Source organism: Zosterops lateralis, assembly GCF_965231275.1.
Source record: "Zosterops lateralis genome assembly, chromosome: 5".
NCBI lineage: Eukaryota > Metazoa > Chordata > Aves > Passeriformes > Zosteropidae > Zosterops > Zosterops lateralis.
This window is the reverse complement of record NC_139766.1, coordinates 44586563-44609674: the sequence shown is the minus strand read 5'-3', so window position 1 is coordinate 44609674 and position 23112 is coordinate 44586563. Positions and strand designations below refer to the sequence as shown.

Below are 23112 nucleotides of genomic sequence, written 5' to 3'. Positions count from 1 at the left end.
GCTTTTAATTTGTGAGCATTTTCCTTGGTCCTCTGTTCGTGGATAGTAACTGCTGAAAATCTGCATGAAACTGTCCTTAATTCACCCTGCCTGATGCTGTTGCACAGATGGCATCTGCAATCATTAGATCAAAGAGCATTGGAGTAGCTAAATGAGACTTCCAAGTTGGGGTCAAAGCCTCAATCTTCATTCTGGAGTTCCAGCCTTAATACAACCACACTTGGAACAGCCTCCTGGTCTGCAGGACATTCTACATCCAACACTTCAGAGTCAGGCTCTGCCTTCTGTCCTGCAGACCCACCTGCCCTGTAGGCTTGTTTTATTTGTCTTTAAAATAGCAGACACTAAATTCCTTGAGGCTGCTTCTGCTTTTTTTTAATGTGCTCATCAACTGCTGCTAAGCAGATATAAACCAAAGCTGTTTGTTTTGCTCAGTTACAGCACTTGTTGAGTACTTAGAATTTGCCTTGAGCTTCATTTAGGGGATTGGGAAGGTGGTGGTTGTATTTAGGCTGCTGTATCAGGCCCGTGGCAGGCAAAAAGGATCCCATGTTTTGGCTGTATTGGTTCAGTCAAAAGGGTGTGAGGTGACTGATGAGCCCCTTAATGCAGGCTGGGATAGTGGGAGCAATGTGAGCTGGCCCTACTGAACCTTCCCATCGCTAGGTCTGAGCATTGTCAGTTACCGCTGCTTTGAAATTGGTAGCTGGTATCTCCACAAATGTTAAAAAGCTTCATTATCTTGATCTCAATTGACTCAAACCACTTTTTTTTTTCCTATCAAAAATAAATTTACATTTTGTGTGTGTCTGCCAAAGAATTAAAAAAAAAAAATTCAGGAGTGACTGTTTCATAATATAGTGCAAAATTTATAGACTACGGCTGTTCTTTCCCTTCCCTGGAAGGGAAGAATATTACAATTATTCCTTTTTAATCTTTTTTCTTATCCATTGTGTCTGGCAGGTGCAGATGAGAATAGATTGAGACTTACAGTGAATCACAGAATGGTTTGGATTGGAAGGGACCTTACTCTAGTTCTAACCCACCTCACCCACCATGGGCAGGGATATCTTCCACTAGGACAGGTTGCCCAAAGCCCCATCCAACCTGGCCTTGAACACTTCTAGTGATAAGGCATATACAGCTTTTATGGGCAATTTGTGCTTCACAGTAGAGACTTTGTTCCTAATATCCAATCTAAACCTGCCCTCTCTCATCTTAAAGCCATTCCCCTTCATCCTACCACTACATGCCCTTGTTGTTCTCTAGCTCTGTTGTTGGCCCCCTTGAGGTACTGGAAGGTGCTGTAAGGTCTTCCCAGAGGCTTCTCCAGGATGAACAACCCCAACTGTCCCAGCCTGTCCTCCCAGGTGAGATGTTCCAGCCCTCCGATCATCTTCATGGTCTCCTCTGGACTTGCTCCAACAGGTCTCTGTCCTTCCTCTGCTGGGAGCCCAGAGCTGATACAGCCCTGCAGGTGGGGTCTCACCAGTGCAGAGCAGAGGGGCAGAATCCCCTCCCTGGCCCTGCTGCCTACCGGGCTTTGGATGCAGCCCAGGACACATTTGGCCTTCTGGGCTGCGAGTGCACATTGCCAGGTCTTGATAAGTTTGTCATCCCCCAGCACCCCCAAGTCCCACTTCTTTGCATAGCCCTGCTTCTCAAGCCTGTCCAGATCCCTCTGGATAGTATCCCTGTCCTGCAGTGTGTCAACCATGCCACAAAACTTCTTGTCATCAGAGGACTTGCTGATGGATGAGGGAGCACTCGATCCCACTGTCCATGTCACCAACAAAGGTGTGAAACAGGGCCAGGCCCAGTGATGAGCCTCAGACGACCCCACTCATCCCTGGCTCCACCTGGACATCAGGATACTGACTGCAGCTCTTTGAGTGCAACCAGCCAGCCAGTTCCTTATCCCCTGAGTGGTCCACCCATGTCTCTCCAGTTTAGAGATGAGGATGCCATACAGGGCAGAGTCTGGTGCTTTGTGCAGGCCCAGGTGCCTGATGTACTGACAGACTCAGAGAGAACCTGGCTGATGATTTTTAACAGATTTCTGCACCACATTAGCAGAGTATAATTCTATAGTTAAAGAGGGGCTAAGAAGTACTCCATAGAGAGAATTATCAGCAGTAGCCTTGCTACATTATTGAGATCCTTCCTTCTTTTAAATCACCTTAACTATTACTCTTCCAAATGAATTGTTGTTTTCTCTTTTTAAAAGGCACTCAATACAGCAGTGGGGAACTCAGCACAGCAGCTTCAGCTGTGCCACAACAAACACTAACCTTGGAGGACCACCTCTGGGAAACAACTGTGTTTTTCTAAACTGAGGGAGGATCTCTAAAATTCAAGATTTCACAGAGAAACCCTTGTGCCTTCTTGTTTCTTGCTGCCATGGCAAGAGTTGAACAGAATTCCAATAGATTGTTGTATAATCTAAACCTTTATTGACTGAACACTTACCTGAAAGCTAATAACACTCTTAGGTAAAATTGTTAGTTTTTGGTCATGATGTGAAAAGTGATAGCAGAAGTCTTATTGCGAAGGTCAAATTACATTAAAATCCTGGGCGTGGTGTGATTTGGGGAGTTTCTGGAGGTTTAGGCCTCTTGTTTGGTTGATTGTTTTTTGAAGGGTCACAGTTTTTCACTGGAATCAGGTAACTGCTTTTAGTAAGCTGTATGATGATGTTTGAATTGTAAAGGTTCTTTCTTGTGAATAATGGGTATATATTTATTCATTAAATGTATTGAAAAGCAAAGGGGTTTTTTCCTTCTAATGAAGGAGTTTGCACTTGAACCTCAGCCAGTTTGTATAGTAACGTCCTCCTCAAAATATAACATCAGTGCTGCCATTCAGGAGGAGGAGCTGCCATCAGCCTACTTTGAACTAGTGCTGCAAGAACATTTGCCAAAGGTGACTAAGTCCCAGGGCCACACCTGCTGCACTCCTGTGACGATGTCTGCCCTGCAGGCACATCCTAAAGAACAATTCTGAAGAAATAGCTGTGAGGCCTGAGGTAGGTGTGATCTTTAAAAAGTATGGCTTAGGCTCCAGGAGGGATTTAAGAACTTCAAGCATCTGGTACTAAATGGGATTTATCTTGCTACTACATGAAAATTTGACAGCCTCGTTGTTGCATTTCCTGTTAATGGCTCAATCAGCTAAAGTTGGTTGCGAGGGGGAAGTTTATTCCAGATCCCTGCATTTCAGTGAGTACTGAAAGCCAGAAACTGAAAAACAAAATATGTAAAAAACCAAAAATCTACCAGCACAAAACACCCCTTAGGATTAACCCAGTTGAACCGCAGCTGAATCCCACTCAGTTTTGGTAAGCCAAGTGTGTGTTCCATTCCCTCCCCAAAGCAGTGCAGTTCCAGATGACAGCAGAAAACCACGTGCCAGAGAAGCAGCAGCCCTGGGCATGAGGCATTTGTGACATGGGGCCAAGTTCTTGCCTGCAGAGGAAAAAAACCAAACTGGAGCTGGGGCTGTCCTGTGCAGGGCCAGGAGCTGGACTCCAGTGATCCTTGTGGATCCCTTCCAACTGCAGCTATTCTGTGATTCTACTTGTTCTGTTGTAGATTGTATAGGGCTGAGAGAAGCACATCTGCTGTTCTGAACCTGAGGCCAAAATGGGATGTGACCCTCAGAAGGGCTCAGGCACTCCTCAGAATTGAGAGCAGGCACAGCAGGTATGTGGGTGCAGAACTGGGAGAAGGCAAGCAAACAATCTGACAGGGTGAGATGCAGGCACTTCTGTCTATGGCACTACCTACCCTTAGGCACACAGTTCAGCAGCTCATGGCTTCATCCTTTCCCCTTTCCTCAGAAACCAGAAGAATGATAGCAGTGAACTTTTTTCCCCTTCTGTTAGGTGTTGAGGTGCACATGGTTCCCTCAATTACTTCTGGGTGTTTTAATCATTGTTACTGTTGTGCTCACACTGACAGTGAGTAACAATGTGCACGCCCAAATTGAGTATTTGAGATTGTGAATCTCCCTTCTCATAAACAGGCAGACAGAAAAGCTGAGTTTGTACCTGCTTTATTAGAAAGCTAACCCATGCTGTTTCAGCTCTCTGCATACTCACAGACACCTCTGGGAGCTTGTTTCCCAGGGCTGTGTGGAAATCACATTTCCAAGTGCCACATCAAAGCGTGGGAGATGCAAATGGCTGTATCCTGCTTTTCTGTGGCCCATCTGCCTTTGGCTGATGCATCCAGGGAAGGCTGGGACTTCAAGCTGCTTGAAGTATAACCAACAAGCGCGATGCTGCACAATGCGACACCAGAGTTCATTTGCAGACAGAACGAAGCACATGGTTCTTTAGTTGCTTGTGTGCTTTTTCTCTTGAGGCTACTCTGATAGCTTCTTCTCTAATAATTGCTTCACCAGGACAGGATTGGACCGTCCTTGTGTTTTCCTTTGTACCAGACCAATTAACTTATTTAGAACTTTCCAATTTCCTGCCTTTATTGCCATAACCTTTAAAGAAAAAAATGAAACAGACACCATTGTTACACGAAAAATGAACATCTTCACTCATTCCCAACCAAGGTATGAATATTTTTGTTCTTTGGACTCTTGTGATAAAAGACTGCATTTTGGCCTAAAGTGTTATTTATAAAAACTGCCTACAGCTTTGCAATAAGCTCCTGCTCTTCTCCCATGAGAGAACAGCAAGTCTCTACAGCAGCAGGGCCTTAGAACTAATAGAGAGAGCTCCTCTTATTGAAAGAGTCAGAAGACAACTTTTGGCTTTTACAGTGTCTGCAGCTTGAACAGCAACTTCCTGGAAAAGAGCCACCGAAGTGAGATGGACTTTCCTGGCTAATAGGATCTACCATTTTGCTGAATAATAATGCCCTGTTATAACAGGCAATTTGCATAGAATCAAATCTATTTGATAATATTGGTGAGGTCCTTCAAGCACAGATGTAGGTGTTTTGTATTTCCTTCAAGCACATAATCCTTTGCAACATGATGATTAATTAACTGGTCAAATGTAATCTCCTATCAGACAGCCTTTGATGCACAATAACCTGCTACATTGCAAGGGCTGTGTTTAAAAGCTGAAAGGGTCATAAATTTCACCTTTGGGCCTTCCTAAAGGAGATGCTACTCCTGAAGGACAAGCATCTGGCCTTCCTACTGTTTGTGTGGCAGGGAAGGCTTTCTCTACCTTGTCAGAGTACTGGGCAGAACACAACAGATGGAAAGAAACAGTGACATATTTATAGATATTCAGGGATGGGTTGCAAACATAGGAGCCACGCACTGTGCCAATAGCAAATTCAGATGCAAATACCACTTCTCATTACAGTCTCTGAATTACTGTCAGTCTAAAGTCTTCTCTGTTATGTTGCACAGTGGAAAAGACTCATTACGTGGAGCAGAGTGTGGTACAGTCCTAGTCCTGCACTGCCATAAAGTGCTCAGTGTTGGTTTGAGCAGCTGTTTAGAAGCTATTTCATTCTGAAAAAAGTTACTCTCAAAACACATTAAAGTGGGAGTGTGGTTATGGACCTTCAGCTCCTGCACTTCCCAGTCAGTTCTGACATTCTCTCCCTCCCTGCCTGTGCTTTCATACCAGTCTGGAAATACAGCAGCACTTTTATCAGGCTCTGCAAATGAGTCAAGTCGGATGGAGGTCACGCCGACCTACTGCAAGCTCATTTTATCAAAAGCTCTTGCAGAGCTGTTAGCATCCCCCAATGAGATCTGGAGTGGGTGGTATTGTTCTCAAAAGATGTTAATGTTTTTTTCCAAGTGGCAAATGGAGCTAGACATTGTTTATATTAGAAGTAAGCTATTCACTTCTGCTTTTACATTTTTGCTCCAGAGAACATATAAGCACTTGTTTTCATTTTGCTTTTTATAAAGCAGATTATATAGACTGTCAAGATCCCTTCCCACTCCTCCCTTTCATGATCAACAAGGGTTTTTTCCATTTTTTTTCCAGCTCAGACCTTGTTAGACTGCACCACACTGGCTGCTGTGTGTCTTTCCAAGGAGATGGGGAAGAGCCAATCATCCCCCACAGGGCAGCATTTGTGCTGCTGCCACAGCCCAGCAGAACAGCAGAGTGGGCAGCAGCTGTGGAGCCACTGCTGCTGCCACAGGGCTCTGGCTCCTCCCCACCCCACAGCCACTGTCAGGCAGGAGAGCCAGTGAGGCTCCTCTCTTTGGCAGTGGACAGAGACAGGGACATGGCAAAAAGTCAGATGCAAGTAGAATTTCTGCCCTGCCAGCTCTGATACAGTCTCTAATTCCATAACTAATATATGCCTTGCTGGCAGGTAACTTCAATCTCCAGCTTCAGAACAGTTTAACAGTGTTGCCCCAATATCACAACAGATGACATAAAAATCAGAGTTATGTGGCTGGGTGGCAGGGTCAGGTTAATGGCAGTACAGCTGGAGAGGGACAAGGCCCTGCAGTTTTGCTTTCCTGCATTAAAGTTTTATGGGCTCTCAGAATGACTTGGCACATTAGCCAGACTGGTAATTTGTTTTGCGGATCATTTTGCGTAAGCTTCAGTTTCAAAAAACCCACTTAGTAGAATAAGAAAGGAGAAGAAAAGCCTGCTAATATTTTGGCAGCAGCTCTACTGCTCTGGCTCTAGAGCTCAAATGCCATCAAAAGGGAAAAAAAGAGAGGCTATTTTAACCCCCTTTCAGTGCCACAGACTGCCACAGTGCAGAAGGTTCCCAGCACCATCATAATCACCTCATTTTCTTGTCCATCAATCACTGCCTGGCAGATCTGTTCAAGCTCTTTTTGATCCTGTAACAGTTCAAGTTTCTGTTCTTTAACAATTTCAAGGGGAGTCTTCCCTTCTCCCTTCCACAATTCTGCAAGCACCTGAAAATCACAAAAAAAGCAGCAAAGGTCAGTGGCTTTATGTACCAACATTGTTAAGATGCAGTATTTTGCTTATGCATCCAAGAAGTGGTATTTTTACTAAGAGGAGACTGTCTAAACGTGAACAAGCCCAAGATTTAATCATGTGCCTCTCTGAAAGAGCCCTTGTATCCCCCTCCTCTTCTGCCACCTGTACTGAGACAAAGCATGACCACTTCCTGCAGTCCAGGTTAATGATTCACAGCAGGTGCTGTGCAGCCTCCTGCAGTCTGGGCAGTGCCGGGGTCTCTCCAGAGGTGTTTGCTGAGCACAGCCCCATTCCTTATGCCTGGAGCTGCCACTCCCTGGCTGGGAGAGGAGCCACCACAGCAGGGATGGCTGCAAAGCTGCTCCTCCAGCAGCACTCCTGCTCTTCTCACATCATGCACAGAACTGCCTGGGAGCAGCAAGGAAATGCATCACCATGAGCAATGGCTCTGCCCGGGAACTGACGATTAGCTGGCTATTGTACCAAGTCCAATCCCAGGTAACTCATCCCATTACCAGTCCTCGCCAGCAGGCTCTAATGAGGATACGTATGACAAAGCAGAAGAAAAATGGTGCCAAGCAGAATGAATGCAGCAGCTCCAGCCCACCTATGCATCATCTCCAAGCACTGGACTGCTGGGCAAACCCAGGCCTGTGGAATAATCACTTGTTAATGCTAGTGTTTTCCTACACTGCAGCAGGGCTATTGCCCTGGAATACACTTGAGAGGAGAGAACATTTATAAAAAACCAATTTCCTTGGGCAGTCATTTTCTGTATTCCCTTTGCTTTTATTTCAGGGCCGTGGGAGGGGAGTAAGAAAACCCTTATTAAAACAGCTCATTGTACTCCATCCTGAGCTGAAGATATAATTGTATGTTTGGACCATTGCTGTTTCCCAATATGGAAATGAATGTCATGTCAAAGTTGCAGCACTAAATATTCTCTGTAGGATGAAGAAGAGGCTGGGATGGGAAGACAAGGGGAGGGGGGGGCATTCAAACTGCATGTTAAATAATTTGCAGGGCAGCAAGAGAACTCAGGTAGAATGAAGCACACCTCAAGGGGTCTTAACTACCCCAGCAATTTGCTTCAGCATGACAAATTTTTGGGTACAAAAGACCTTTAGTTAAAGAGTTCCCTAGTCACAGCAAGTATTTAAGAACCGTGCATTCACACAATTGCTGCAAGAGGATATTTGTTTGCCAGTAGCACTCTGAAGCTTTTTATGGGATCTTATCAACTCTTCTGGAGACCTTGTGAGAGGGTAATGACACACAGCTATATTGTGGTAGCTACATCTTAATTTTTCCTTGTGAGAGGGCCAAAGGCAGATGACAATATTGAAGATACTGATAAGCAGCCAGAGTTACAACAGCTATAAGTAAAGCTTTCAGATCTTTATACTGAATAAATCAGTGCTGTGTATAATGTCTTCCAAAAGATCTTCCTTCTAGTGTGATATTTAAAAATCATGATGCCAGTGCTACCTGGAATAACCCTAGAAATAAATATATCCAACAGAGATTCAGCCTGTCTGCAGCTGTTTAGCTTTTTTTGTGGTGGTTTTTTTTTTTTTTTTTTTTTTTGTTCCACTCCATAGCTACACCAGGCAGCCCTTCTGCTTCTTCTGTGCAGGAAGGTTTCTGTCCTGGAGGCCTCCCAAGGCACCCATGCTGTATGTCACCCCTCAGAATGAGCCCTGTCCTTGCCAGGCACAGCACAGCCTCTAGCAAAACACCCTGGACAGTCTAAAGTACTGCACAAATCAGAGTGGACAATGAATAAGCCCTTTCACTCTTCTGGAAAAAGGCAGGTAAGATTTTTAGGACTGATATGTATTCAAGCAGGATGCCATGGGCTGCAGGAAGAGGAAATCTGCAATGAACAAAATCTATGCAGCCAAACATGGCAGTTACCCAGGAGCAACATGTACATCAGGCTGACTTAGATCAGGGGCAGGACAGCTTGACAGAGATCCAGCTCTGATTCCCTGTTATGCCTATGCCAAATATTTCCTGGCACTGAGGAAAGCTTGCCCATTAGAAACCTTGAAGGCACCAGATTTTCTCTGTGACAGCTGCATCATGTGTCCCTTCCCATTTGGTAACAAGCATCTGCAGTTAGTAGAGCAACAATGTTATCAAGGCCCTTGCTTGTTTACAGGTATGTACTAAAGCAGAAAGAGATGTGGCCAAGACCTGTCAAAGATGCACTTTTAAAAAATGTGTTTCTCCACTTGGCAAGGAGTACAAATCTAAAGAAAGCAGTTTAAAAAACAATTTCAACTCATTTACACAAACTGCCTGCACCAGCACAGGAGGATCAAATTATGAAGTCTCCAGAGCCAAAACGTGAATCTCAAACCTCATTTCCATTACTGAGATCTCAGTAGCTTCTACTATTGATTCTTGCCTGAGCGTGATTAGATTTTAACGATGTTCTGTGGTCTCCACCTATGCAGGCATAGCAGCATTGGTCAAGATGCTTAATCAGGACTTACACGTCTGGCTGTCATGGGCATCATATCAAACATTTTGCAACTGGTGACCGCGCCAGCTGACTGCTGTGCCTAAGAATGCTCCAACTGGAAACCCTATCTGCAGTGATCTGCTGCCAAGGGCGGCAGGAAAGCAGCAGGCAGCACCACTCCAGCAAGTCCTGTGGGCACCTCTCCTTTCCAGTGACGGAAGCCTTCGTGTCTGGCAGGTGTCCCTCAGCCTCTCAGAGAAGCAGGGGACAGGTTGGGTCCAGTCCTCCAGATGGTGTATTCATAATTGTCAAAGCAGATGGTAATGTTTAGATATGGGTACTGTACTCTATCTTTCCCTCTATGGGTATTCTACTCTACTTTCCCTGCTATCTACTTTAAAGTGGGGATGCCAAGCAGGTCTGTTGAAGTTATTCCTATGTGGGTCACCTAAGCAACTGCAGCAGCCAGCAAAACCCAAAGTCTGCTCTGCTCTGTGACCTGCTGGGCATGGATTCCCCATGAACCAGTGACAAGGCTGTCCACACAGAGTTGCTCCAGCATGGCTCCTGGCAGCAGGGACAAGTTTCCACTTCCCTAGCCCAGGAACCAGCCTCCTCCCGTAATGCCATAACTCACAGGCAGGTCTGTTATGCCAGACATGGACCTGCTGCCAGCCTGGCAACTTGAGGAGCAAGGCCCCATCACTGGCACACTCCCCATCAGGCTGGTTTCAGCCCTGGGTGAGCAGCACCGACTCTTTGCACTGTGGGCTTGAAAATGGTGCCTCTGGGCTGGGCCACAGGCAGTGTGTATCCATCTGATCCAGAACACGCTCACCCACAGGCCTGCATGCCAGCAGAGCTGGAAGCTGCTCCCTCCTTTGCACAGGCACACCAGCCTGGAACTGCTTCGGAGACCTCTGGAGTGGGATGCTATGTTTGATGGCAAGTTGGGCATGAGCTCTGTAATTACCTACATGGTAATTATGTGAGCACACAGTACCCTTAGCTTGGCATTGCATCCTACCACACAATGCTCAGTGTGTACAGCCGGTGCTCACAGCTTTTATCTGCCTGTTTTACTGCCTTAGCAGAGCCTAAACACAAAACCTGTTAAATAATTTAAGTGGTTAACAGCTTCCTGCAGTGAGCACGCATGTGTACACATGTCTGTGTGCTCACCCCATGGAAAACCCTTCCATCCCTCCCCACAGGATCGGTGTCTGCCATTGCAGATCATGCTCCCCTTCCCAAGAGCTGCAATTCATCTGCTGGTGTGTGTATATATAGCCCTTTCTGCCCTCGGGCCATCCAGCGTCTCTGCCTACTGCTGAGAATTGTTATAAGCATTTGTTACTCTTCTGACATCCAGGCAACCAAAATACTTTTCTAAATGTGGCAAGGTTTCTGCAGTTTGATAGCATCATCACTCGGTGAGGGCAAACAGTACTGCAATTTCTGGGTCCAGTTTCAGATCACTGGGGACAACATGCACATTACAAGGAGTTAGTAATTAAACAACAAATGGATTTCTGAGATTCTTGACACTTCACAACCTGTCAGAACTGCCTGGCACACAAATATATCACAAAGCAGAAAATCCCATAGAAGAGCATTAGTCTCCTGTCCCTACCTCCACAAGGAAGAGACTTCAGACTGGAGTTCTGAAGTGTCCTTTTCAAACACAGACACCAAACTGATGGGTGTGCCACAACCCCGCAGGCACAGAGCTGCTCTGCATTCCAGTGCTTTTCCTATTAATACTTTATCTCCTTTTTGAAGCTTTTACTTTTCCAATACAAAATTTCCAAACACACATGCCTGAAGCCAGGCACTTAAATCCCTATTTATGATGCCTGTCTTATGCAGCTGGCTATCCACAGACACAGACCAACTTAATTAAGAACCACAACCATTTCCAAAAAAAAAAAAACAAACCAGAAAGTTCATTCACAGTTCATTAACAGTTTCACTGATAAACACTGAAACAGTCAACTAATGCAGTTATCTAGAGTATAATAATTAATCTGAAAAGACAAATCATTCCACATAAATGAGCTTGCAGCAATTTAAGGTGAATGACTGATTATGGCCCATCACAAAAAAGCTTCTAAATTTTGTCTACAAACACAGCAATACTGTTCCCATCATAACCAGTTCACAATTTTAGATGTAAATCATCAAGAGCTGATTTTTCAAACTCTCTTAGGCAAGGTGAAAAAAACCCCCCAGCTTTATTTGCTTGAGAGCTTCATGACAGCACTTCCTCAAAGAAGCAAGGATAAAAGAAAGGCCAGACCTCTGGCACTTTTGACTCAGGTACACCAATGCAGAACTCCTTTTTTGACTACACTTGGATGAATTCTATCCTCTGCCATGTGCTAATGCTTGGGAATGTAGACCTTACTGTCTTCAGGAATCCAGTAACTGATACTCTCATCTTAACTGCAAGCCATGGATTAGCTCCCACTGACCTTTCACGCAGGCCTGACTAGAATAGTGAAATTGAGATCTACTGTCTGCTCTGTTCAGAAGCAGGATTTATTTGAGTTCAGTTCACATTGTTTCAGTCTACTATTTGGCTTCTGCCCCCTTCTAACTGGGAATATGCAGATATAGCTCTAAGATTATATACACACATAAGGCATTTGCATCTATTATATGTATATAGTATATATACAGAAGTTATCCTTTATCAACACTTTAATTTCCCTTTAAAGCAACCATTGCACTGGTACACAATGATTGTAAAATTGCTACACAACTGAAGTAAGCAGCCACAGATCCAGAGTTCAGCAAAATGAAAAAGGTACTTACTCGCTTTGCTGCTGTAGAAGAAATTTCTTTTTTTTCTAGAAGGTTCAAGAGGTCGGCCAGGAGAATAGAACTGACTGGGCTAGAGAAGAAGTGGGCAGAAGTTACCTCAGAGAATAAGGTGATCTATAATAATGTATCTATGTTACTGCTGCTTGCCTAAAGATCACACAGTTCAGTATGACAAGCTATTTTTCCTCATGTTCAGTACTAATGGCCTGACTATGCCTTACCATCACTGCATTCTAAAGACTGACTGCTACTCTTAACTACATGATCCTCTTCTCTGCCATGTATTTGTCTAACTCCATTCAGGAGGACAGAGCCAAGGCCTGTGTGGGAATACCTGGAGTTACAAACTTCACAGGCAGCAACTAAAGCAGCCATGAGCAATGGAGTGACACGGCACCAGACATGAGAAAAGGATCACTTTGTCTCACCACTGTAGCAATGAAGAAGACTGACCTTTCCTTTACTGTAAGGGAATGTTGTTTCAGGTAACTGAGCAGGTCATTCAGGATCCAGCCAATTACCTTCTTTGGCTTCATCTGGGTCTGTTTTACCACACTTTCAAAGAATTCTGCTAGCCCGTCTTCATTCTGTTTAAGAAAAGTTAAATGTATCAGAGATACTGGAGTGCAAACATGATTACAGAATCACAGAATCGTTAGGGCTGGAAGGGACCTCTGGAGATCATGCAGTCCAACCCCTCTGCCAAGGCAGGGTCACCTGGAGCAGGTGACAGAAGTTAGAGTTTACAATTAATTACACAATCACACTCAGCTTATAAATGCTCAGTCCTAAAGTAAACTTCACTTGTGAATTCACTGCAAAGTCACACGACTTTGGAGTAATTTTATTAACATAACAGCAAACAATCTTACACCTTGAACAGGAACATACAGTTTATCTGTGATCCTGTTTCAGTGGAACTTCCAACAAATGAGTGATCATTTTTCTCTTAATGCCTCCCTAAAATTAGCATTTGGACAGAAGCTTTCTCATCTTTGCAAGTGTTCTATGTATAATGCTAGAAAATACAATGCTGCCATCTCACAGGCTGTCATGGCTGTTTTACCAAGAACAGCCTTTTCCTGAAATTGTCTGCAGCTACTTCACTCTTGATCTTGAAATCACTTCTATTTATTTTGGATTGAATTAGTAAATTCAGCTTACATGTACCCTTCAGTGATACGGAAAGGTCATATGTAAGAAGCAGGGCTTTATTTTTCCATTTTTTTTCTGAGAAGCCATGGTAAGCTTTTACACAGCACACTAAAAGCTCAGAAGATATGACAGTGGGAGATTCAATTTATAGCCTAAGTGAAATCTGAGATTGTTTTTAGAAGAACAGATACTGTACAGTCTGTTGAATGCTGTGGTGCTTGTCATCAAGGCATTGATGGACCTTTAAATGCAGCACAGAACTCATTAGGTTTGCTAAAGGCTGAAGAGGTATGAAGTGGCAGCTCCTGCCTTTTAAAGGAGGAATCCAAATCCAGCATGCCACTGGACTTCTGCCTGTGTGCCATAAACACTCAGAAGGACAAGCCAGCTCTCAGAAGTCAGGAGGTAACAGCTTAGAGATAGCCAAGGAGCTATTCTAAGTATACAGTCATCACAGCAAAAATATTTCTCAAGCACCTAGATCTGACTGCAGATCTCTGAACAGTTATGAGCAAAAAGGGTAACCAAAAAACAAAGCCTGAGTTCTCCACTCACATCCCATCAAAACAGTTTCATTTGTTCTTGTTTTTAAAGGCCACTTACTGCCATAGCAATGTAGAATTTTAGACTTTCCTTCTCCAAACTTTCACAACACAAACTTCCAAAAGCTCTGGATACCACATTTTTCATTGATAATGATGACTTTTGATGGCTTTTGAGAAGACTGCAAACAACTGATCTTTGTTCTGTGAAACAGAACAAAATGTACCTAGATTAATGTCTGTGCTGTAAAACTGATGTGACAAAAATCAGACCAATCCCCTTCCCCTTGAGACCACAACCAAAGAAACCAAGTTGTCGGTCTGGAAAACCACAGAGGTCTTTTGTGAACCACTCCACTAACTAGTTATCTATCTAATATACATAGACATCATTCTCTTTATCTCCAGCATTCTAATTTAACTAGCAGTTACTCTCTAATCAAATTATGCAAAACTAAGGCTAAATAGACTAGAGGAACAAATTGAACTTAAAAAAAAACTGTAAAGGAATGACACGATTACCAAAGCACAGTAAACTTGGTTAAAAACTGTGTATGTTAAGCAGAATTCCTAGAATGAGGTATTGCCAAGTACTGTACTCTTTCTAATTCACCTCAGGATTCAACAGCACAAACAAACAGTCATTATTTAAATAGTGGGTTCCTTTACATAGCAACGGTTGTCCAATCTAGGTAGGAAAAAAGTGAATATGTCTGAATGCTGGTCTCTTTACAAATGCTGCAGAAGGTTTTACAAACATTCCAGGCAGAGTAGGTCTAGCTACAACATTATGCACAGGCAAATAATGTCTGCAGATGCCACATGTCTGAATGCAGCTGCACAGCTCAGATGCAGCACATCCAGCACTTCCATCATGTACAGACTACAGAATGTATCCCTAGCAGTGGGCACATCCAGATCTCTGGATACTTACAGTCTGGCTGGAGTTGAAGTTCTGATGCTGCTGCCAGACCTTTGAAAAATCAAGGACAAACATACGCAGCCTTTCCATTTTAATCAGATGATTTCCAGGCAGCAAGTGCAGAAAAGCGCAGGAAAACTCAGTGAGACAGACTTACATATGCTACCATGTCTCTGAACCCCATACTCACTACTTGTGCACACATAACCAGATACATTCCCCAAAATTCCCGTGCATTTAGTTTTGGGTTTTTTAAAGTGACTGTCATTTTCTGTAGCCAAAGAGAAGTAAAACCCAGTAATGCTAGACTGAAATAAGTAAGGCGGAGTGTCAAAACATCAGAATGACTGACAGAAATGAAACATTTTCCTTATTTTCTTGTCATATTAAAAAAAAACGTAGGCATAACTTCATTAGCTTCAATTTCTAGATACTGCACTACTTGACTTTAATTTGGTTTACATTTTGGTAAACTTTCTTCCTGCCAAATTCACTCAAACTACCAACACGCTCACAGACCTGTCCCTTGCGGCAAATCTGAGCTGAAAATCACTGCACGTTCCAACATGCTGGATTTACAGGAATGCTGACTGCCTGTTCTCTCTTCATTCTGAAACCCTAAACTTCATTGAAAGAAAATCAGAAATCTGGAATAGTAGCATCGTGTTTGTGATCCAGGCCACTCCATGCTCCCATTACACACCAAATATGCTGTAATTTATTCATGCAAGTCTCACTGGCATGAAACTTGACATACCAATATTTCAATCAGATGCAAATTTCTTTTTTAAACATGGTTTAAAATGATCATTTCATAGCACCGAGATGTAAAAAACCCTAGTGGTATAGTGATTTCAGGTACCTTTTAAACAAGTTTAAAACAATACTTTATTTTACAGAATACCATGGGTACAATCTTTAGGGACATTGGGACTGTAATGCAAACTTATTCTTTTAAAGACCAGTAATGTTTCCCAAAGAACTAAAGAAGAAAACTGCTTCAAAGTTGGCAAATAAAATGTCATTTGCTGCTTTGTTATTCCCATTTTCACCATCACAGCTCCTACAATAACCAACTGTGAGGTAACAACTGCTACAAAAATGTACAAGACTGTCAGGGGAAAAAAACTCAGAACATCCATTAGACAAGAAGACCAGTCAAAGAAAGTTCAAACTTTTTCCTAAAGCTTCTTGTAAAATGATTTGAATTCTAAAAATAAGCATAAGTTCATCTGCACACTAATATGTATGAGAATGGCATGGCATAAAACAAAATGGTCAAAACCAATTTCTCCAGCAACCCACTTCTGACTGCTTGAAGGAGTCACCAGTGTGATTGTCCCACCAGGACAATCAGCCCAAGTGGGACAGCCACTTTTATCTGAGTAAGCTGAGAAACAGCAGATGCACAGGAAGACTTGGAATTCACATGAAAAAGGAAGTGATCAGACTGGGGTTTTTTTTCTCAGGCTGTACTGTGACAATCAATGTATTTTCTGGTTGGACCTCAGCATGCATTTTGAAAATGAAGCGTTGCATTATCACATTAATTTAACACATTGATACATTAATGTCTATGCCAATATATCTTTTTTTTTTTTTACTCAACAGATAGCAAGATGAACATACTGTAATACCATAACTGGCAAAATTGTCAGAGATCCTTCCTGATTGATGTATTTGCCAGCTTACCATTTTACAAAGCAAAGTAGAAATTGAATGAAGAAACTGAGAACGCAAATACCATGGAGTCTATATGGCTCAGAGAATTATATCCTTATGAGTAAGAACAATTCTTCATCAAGAAAAATCAGAAACATCATTTATTTCTGCAATTCATATAAAACTGCCAAAAGTGAAGCCATTTACACTTAAGGCGTTTCAGATATGAAGATATTCATAGGGTAATTCTTCCCCCTCAGTACATGCTGTAATCAGGCAAAGGAGGAATCTCAGTTTTTCAGCACCACAGTATGTACGGGCAGCTCCTGTGTAAAAGGAAAAAGCTGTGGAAGCAAGCTCAGGAGCAAACCTGCTTGCTGGTGCATGTATGTCTGCTCGTAACTTCAGCACAAAACGCTTTATCAAGTTGGTGCAGAACACACTTTGCATTTTAGAGCCAGTCCTCTACAACTGCCATTTATTTAATGAGCACTCCTGGGCGCTCTAACCTGAAGGAATGCTCATTAGATGTGTGCATCTGGCCCTATCAGCAATCCTGTGCAGCCTCTGATGCAGGCTGAACACAGCGACGGACACGGCACTTCCCGATGAATTAAGGTTCACGGGTGTCCCAGTGCACAGGGAAGCAGCTCTGGTGGGGAGTGTGCAGCCTGACATTCTAATGCACAATAAAAGGAGACCCACGACGAGGAACGTGCTTGCTTCATGCATTCAAATGGATGCATTAGCTTGTTACAAGCTGAATCCCAAATTTCAGCTTGGAGCTCATTAATTGTCTTACACGTCGCAGAAGAGGAAAAAAAGGAAAAGGGGAAAAGCAAAGGCAATAAAGGATTTCAGAGAAGAGCTGAAATAAAGGGCAGTTGATGAGGCAAACATACAGGGGGAGTTGGCAGAGATGACAGAAGCCATCCATTACCAGCAACTTGATATGCACAAAAGGTGGGCTGATGCCAAGAAAGGAGTGGGTGCCCTGGGTGTGGCTGCCATGGAGTTTATGTCCTAAAGAGGGTGCCGTGGTTTGGATTTGTGACCACAGAAACACCAAAGACACATAGGTGTTTGAGCTACAGCTGAGCAGCACTTTCTTTCTCCACTTTGTCTCCCACAGCAAATAGGCCAAGGATGAGCACAAAGCCAGGTGGGAACACAGTCTAATAGTAACCCAAACTGATTATATTTCATGCACTGCTCAACAATGAAAACTGAGGGAAGGGCATTTTGGGGGATGTAGTCAGTGCCATTGGCTACAGACTGGCAGCACATCAATCTACTTATGGGAATGGTGAGTGATTGTATTTGCATCATTTTTAGGTTTCTCTGTTCCTTCACTTAAGCGTTTCTCTCAAATAATGAGCTTTACTTTTGCTTTTCCTAATCTCCTCCCTGTACTGCTGACTTGGAAAACAAGCAAGTAGATGTAGAACCAAGGGACTACAGAGAGAAAGAAGTAGAAAAATTCAGAAAAAAGGAATGCATGACCTATCTACCCTTTCTACTCCTATGTTTATTTTAATGTGTTAGAAATGTGAAAAAAAAAGTGCATGCATGAACAGGAATACTGGCCGCAAAATCATGTTTTGCAGCTTATCCAATGAAAGAACTGCTGACACCTCTCAATACTAGGACTGCAGTCTTGTGACACTGATGAGAATTATGACTCACCTGCCCACCAAACAGTCTGCAACTCACTAAAATGGCACAGCAGCACAAAAGCAGTTTTCCTAACAGCTTTCCTCAGAATACAGAATAATTTTCTTCCTGTAGAATCAGCCTCTGTACAAGTGTATTAAATTACAGACATACAAAGAAGGGATATGAGGTAGTTATGTGCACTCCTCTCCCTTCATTTATAGTCAAAGGAAAGGATCTCCTCCAGAGGACAATTTAAAGTACTTACAGTTCTGCTCTGAATCTCATCCTGAAAAAGTCCTTTTCCTTCTCTCTCCACTAATGACAGTGGTAAGCAAAGCAGGACATTCTCCTAGCTTAGCTGTGTATGTGAAATGTCTAATCTAGGATGAGTATACTAACTCTCTCCCCAGAGTTACCACTGGCAAAGAGAGAGATGACAGTTTGCATTTAAGAAGCTCATAGTCCTCTAGAATGATTTTGGGAGTTATGAGATTTTGCTGTCACTTCCTTATTTTGACTGTATTTGTCATATCGTTTCCCTTCTCATCCCCTCTTCTGAACCTATCCCTGGTAAACTGCACTATGAGGTGAAAGTTGATACTGTGCAACCATTTGGTACATTTCCCTAAGCATAAATCTGGGGGGAAGAAGGGGGAGGTTTCCTGTAATGTGGAAGGTAGGTCAAGGAGCAGATGAAGCTTAAAGATTTAGACTTTGGATTTTAGCTCATGTTCATTAAATCTGGTCTGTGTGCCCAGCCTAGCAGCAGGCCCAGAGCTGAAGAGCAGACACTTGCAGACAAGGGTCTGTATCCAGAGGCTGTACATTTGTTGCAGTCAGTCGGGGTGCATCAATGTCTAGACAGACAAGATCAATATTAAGTACCAGTTATTCGACTGCACTTTGTGTGAGAAATACTTCTTGGCACACTGTGTCTGGTTCATTTTTTCCACCATTTTATCTCTATGGCTCCACGGTATGAAGTATGCACTGGACACACTTCCAAGTTAGAATATTCATAAGGACTGACAGCTAGTTAATATGACATTTGTAGATCTTTTCAAGAACTGTACAACTTTGAAGTTTCTAGGCTTATTTTAACACTTGATCAATAGACCTACCAATAAGGTGAAGCTGTGTTCAGGAAGAATCCCATACTGTTCAACAAGCTTTTCTCTCTTCACACTGGGGAGGTCAGGAAGTCTCTCTTGAATCCAATCAATATTTATCACTTGCTGATGGTTCATATTAGCTGGCAAAGATTTTGTATCATACAGAATCAGTGGGGGAAGGTTTGGCTCTGGCATGAACCTAGTAAAAATGAAGAAAAACTCCTTCATAATTATTTTCACTTGGAAGCTAAACAACAAAGAATAAAATTTATATCACAAGTTTATACTTCCCTGAAAGTTGTATCACCCTTTCAACTAAACAAAATATTAAAAATCAATTATTTGGTATATCATTGATAAGTAAAAAGATATCAGGCCCCAAACTGTTGCTAAGTCTCTATTTCTTTTCTTCAGGAATTCTTCACCAATTATTAAAGAGTTCATAATACAAAAGGGGTAATTCAAACACTTCTGCACCAAAAGTAATAATAAAAGTCCCAATAGCACCAGTAAAAGATATGGAAACAGCCCACTCTTTTTGGCATCAAGCACAAATTACAGACCTGGAGAAAAATGGGAGTGGGCTGGCAGGGAAGAACTTGGATTGACAGCCAACTGCCAGGAGTGATCTGGGCAGGTTGTAACCTTTTCCAGCCAAACTTCAAAAATCTTGATGAAATCTCATGCTGTGCTAAAAGCAAAGTTACTGTGCTCAGCAGGGTGCTATCACAGAACAAAAGGCTCCCTGAAAGAGAAGGCCAATTCAAGTGACTCAAATAACTGCGATTGAAGCAGAAACTTCACTCTTACATGATCAAATGAGGGGTTCAAAACCACTAGAATAAAGGGCATTGGGCTATAATGATTTCTATTTAAAATCTGCCTAAACATAGATTTTAAGATTAATGTATAACGTGCAGCACTAATTTACAAAAAACCCTAAAAAACATAGTTTACAGTTCAATACTGTTCACAATTTTAGTACTAGTAATAATCTTTATGGTCTTTTTTGAAATATCTTAGACTCATCAGTTTTGTCTTGGTTTTAATGAATCTTCTTTTGCATTTTTTTTCAAATTAGTATTTTTAAATAAGCCTCATTCCTGCCCCTACCATAACAAGGAATTCACAAAATGATCACTGCTGCATTTCTACAAAAAACATAATGGCAGATTTAAATTCAAAGTTTGTGGAATGTTTTCAAAATCATTGCTCTGCTGTAGCAGGATCAATGGTAGAATATAAGATCTAACAGGAACACAGAGCTGACAAAGCTAAGAGGCTCTGGAAGTTCCCCAGCAGAACTGCATGTCTCCTGCAGGAAAGTGAACTCTGGGAGTAACAGGAAGGTCTCTCTGGGATGCAAAGCTGGGGAACTACTGGGACGACTGGCACTACGACAGCCCTAAGCAGCTGTGCTGCTGCCTTGCAGTGTTGCCTCAGAACTCATTCCCCACAGCACTGCTTTTCAACAGAACCCATGCCTTGTCCCCTCAGCCCTACAGCTAAATCCTTCCTGGGCGACTTTATGGTTTAGTGATCATCTCACACTTATGGAAGGCAAAGTGCTTAGCAAGGTAACACCTTCATTAGGTCTACAAAGAACTTCAAGGTAGAAACCTGCCCATGAAATGCTGACACCTTTCAATAGCAGCTGGGATTTTCAAACAGTGTTTGTGATCTGTGATCACAGAATCTAAGCATGGAGAGGCAGGGCCTGGTAGCTGAAAACCGTTTCTCTCTGTATTTAAAGCAGGCGCAATGCTGAACTCAGAATGTTCTGATGTTTTATGTCAGGCATTCTTAAGAATACACTTACACTGACCACAAAGTAAACCTTTGACTTTCCCACTTTAAGCTGAAGTACTCCCAGCCTGGTCTTTGGGAACGGTCCAGGGGTTTTACCAGAAATGAGACACAAATCCAGATCTGAACTCTTCAGACTAGCATGGATTTTGTTAAGTCTCTGCTCCTTCCAGTGGAAGGTGAACTTCAACACCTACTCACTGTACTGACTAACTTTACATCCTTATTAAATTGGCTACACTTGAGAAATTTAATAAATTCTCAGTTCGTGAAATGTTTAGTCTATTAAAAAAAAATACCGATAATCCTGTTTTCCCTCCTTGTCTCTCATTGGTACTGTGCACCTAAAATAAAAACAAAACAAGATGTAGTAAGAGATACACAACAGAACTAGTTTTATGGCAAAACCACAACCCAAAGCCTCTGCCTCATGAAGATTAGGAGAGCCTCTTAAAACCACTTCAAAGAATAAGTGCATGTAAGAGGGCAGTCATTTTCACAGACACTGCTTGATGCAGCAAACAATCTGTTGTGAAAAAGCCTCAGCCTTAAATTACTCCCTATGAGGAGACTATACTTGTGAACATTAGCTTCAGAAGACACAAGTTGAGCAACATTATATTATGGCTCCTGATCATGTCACTAGGTATATGTGGGCACTCTAAAGCAGCTATTTCTATGTTCCTCCAAAATCAAAACTCACCCAAGCTTGGAATCAAAGGCTCTTGTTTCATTCAGAATTGTCCCTCCATTTTCAAGTTCTTCAATTTGCCTCTGTATTTCATAGTCTGACATTAATAAAAGAAAAAAGAGTAACCTTGTTAGATTGCTATTAGCTATTAGCTTTACTGCACTCCACTATTTCATTTTTCACTGCTACGCCATAATGGAAGACTTTGTTGTTTTAACCTTAATGAAATCAACAGCAGTAGTTATAGGCAGAATTATCAGTCACTGTCTCTCTCCAGCACAGTTTCTTTCTTTGTTTGTTTTCCTCATCTGGCTTCATTTCCTTTAAATGGAAACCATTTTCTCCCAGGCACTGCAGTCAAGTCATACATTCCCGGTGACCTTGCAGTCACCTAGTTCAGCCTTCTTTTGGAGATGCAACAATCAGCATTTTCTCCCTCATTCCCAAGCTGCATCTGAACTTCACACACATCATGCACCATGCTCAGTGGAAAGCAATCATCTCCACTGGAGGACAAAACCACTGCTACCATATTTTAGTATATGCTAGGCACTGAACCACCTGCTTCGTCCCTCTTGTAGGCAGAGGTTTTACTGCAAAAAACCCTGCAGAATAACATGCCTGCTCTTCCCAGAGTACCCCATACTAAGATTTATTCTGTCAGGGAGCGGCAAGAGTGGGGCTGCTCCATAAACAGGGATAAGCCAGGAGTGAAGAGTGACCAGAGCCCAGGCCATTTTCTCATGGTCTGATGCAGTCCCACAGCACTCTGAACAGCGTGAGCAGGGGTAGGTGCTACTAACAGAGTCCTCTGACAGTGCCTGACAGTCCTCTGACAGGGTGAGGGGATGAGCTGAGTCCAGGGCCATTCAGGGAGCTCAGGGAGAAGCAGAAGGAGCTAAGTCCTGAGACAGGACTGGGAACAAGACTACAGAACACGTCCAAGGTCCATCAGGAGACAGGATTGAAAACTGGCAGACCTGTGACACAGCCACTCAGGCAAGGTCTAAAGGCCCCAGCCCCAGTCTAAATGGGACTTCTGTACCCACAGGCAAGTCACATGGAGGAGACACCCAGGTGAAGCTCATCAGGGCATTTAAGGCCAATTACTGACATATTTATCTCAGACCACATAAAATACCTTAAATGCTCTTGTAATGAAGCAACCACTGTTTACCTACTGCTTTTGCCAGAAATCGTATGCTATTGATGTTCTTCACTTCAGTCCTCACTCCATAAGGCTCTCCAGGATGATGCACAGAAACATTGGCATCCACTCTCAGCTGACCCTCTGTAAAAAGAAATTTTATTAACAGAACAGTCTGCCCTGTGCACTAGAGTTAAGAACCTTGGCATGCATTAATAAACT

At 42.8% G+C, this 23112-nt stretch overlaps 1 protein-coding gene across 1 annotated transcript in view; it reads right to left on the bottom strand.

The window, feature by feature from the left end:
* Positions 1–4037: 4037 nt before the first annotated feature.
* Positions 4038–23112, bottom strand: part of GATB (glutamyl-tRNA amidotransferase subunit B) — a gene marked incomplete at its 5' end in the record, with an annotated part of 42229 nt that continues 23154 nt past the window's right edge. The window contains 8 exons of the mRNA XM_083861854.1: positions 4038–4494; positions 6739–6873; positions 12189–12267; positions 12651–12784; positions 19256–19445; positions 21352–21396; positions 21756–21840; positions 22921–23034. Coding sequence (XP_083717980.1) covers positions 4366–4494; positions 6739–6873; positions 12189–12267; positions 12651–12784; positions 19256–19445; positions 21352–21396; positions 21756–21840; positions 22921–23034 — 911 coding nt within the window. The 3' untranslated portion in view covers positions 4038–4365. The remainder of the gene's footprint in view (positions 4495–6738; positions 6874–12188; positions 12268–12650; positions 12785–19255; positions 19446–21351; positions 21397–21755; positions 21841–22920; positions 23035–23112) is intronic.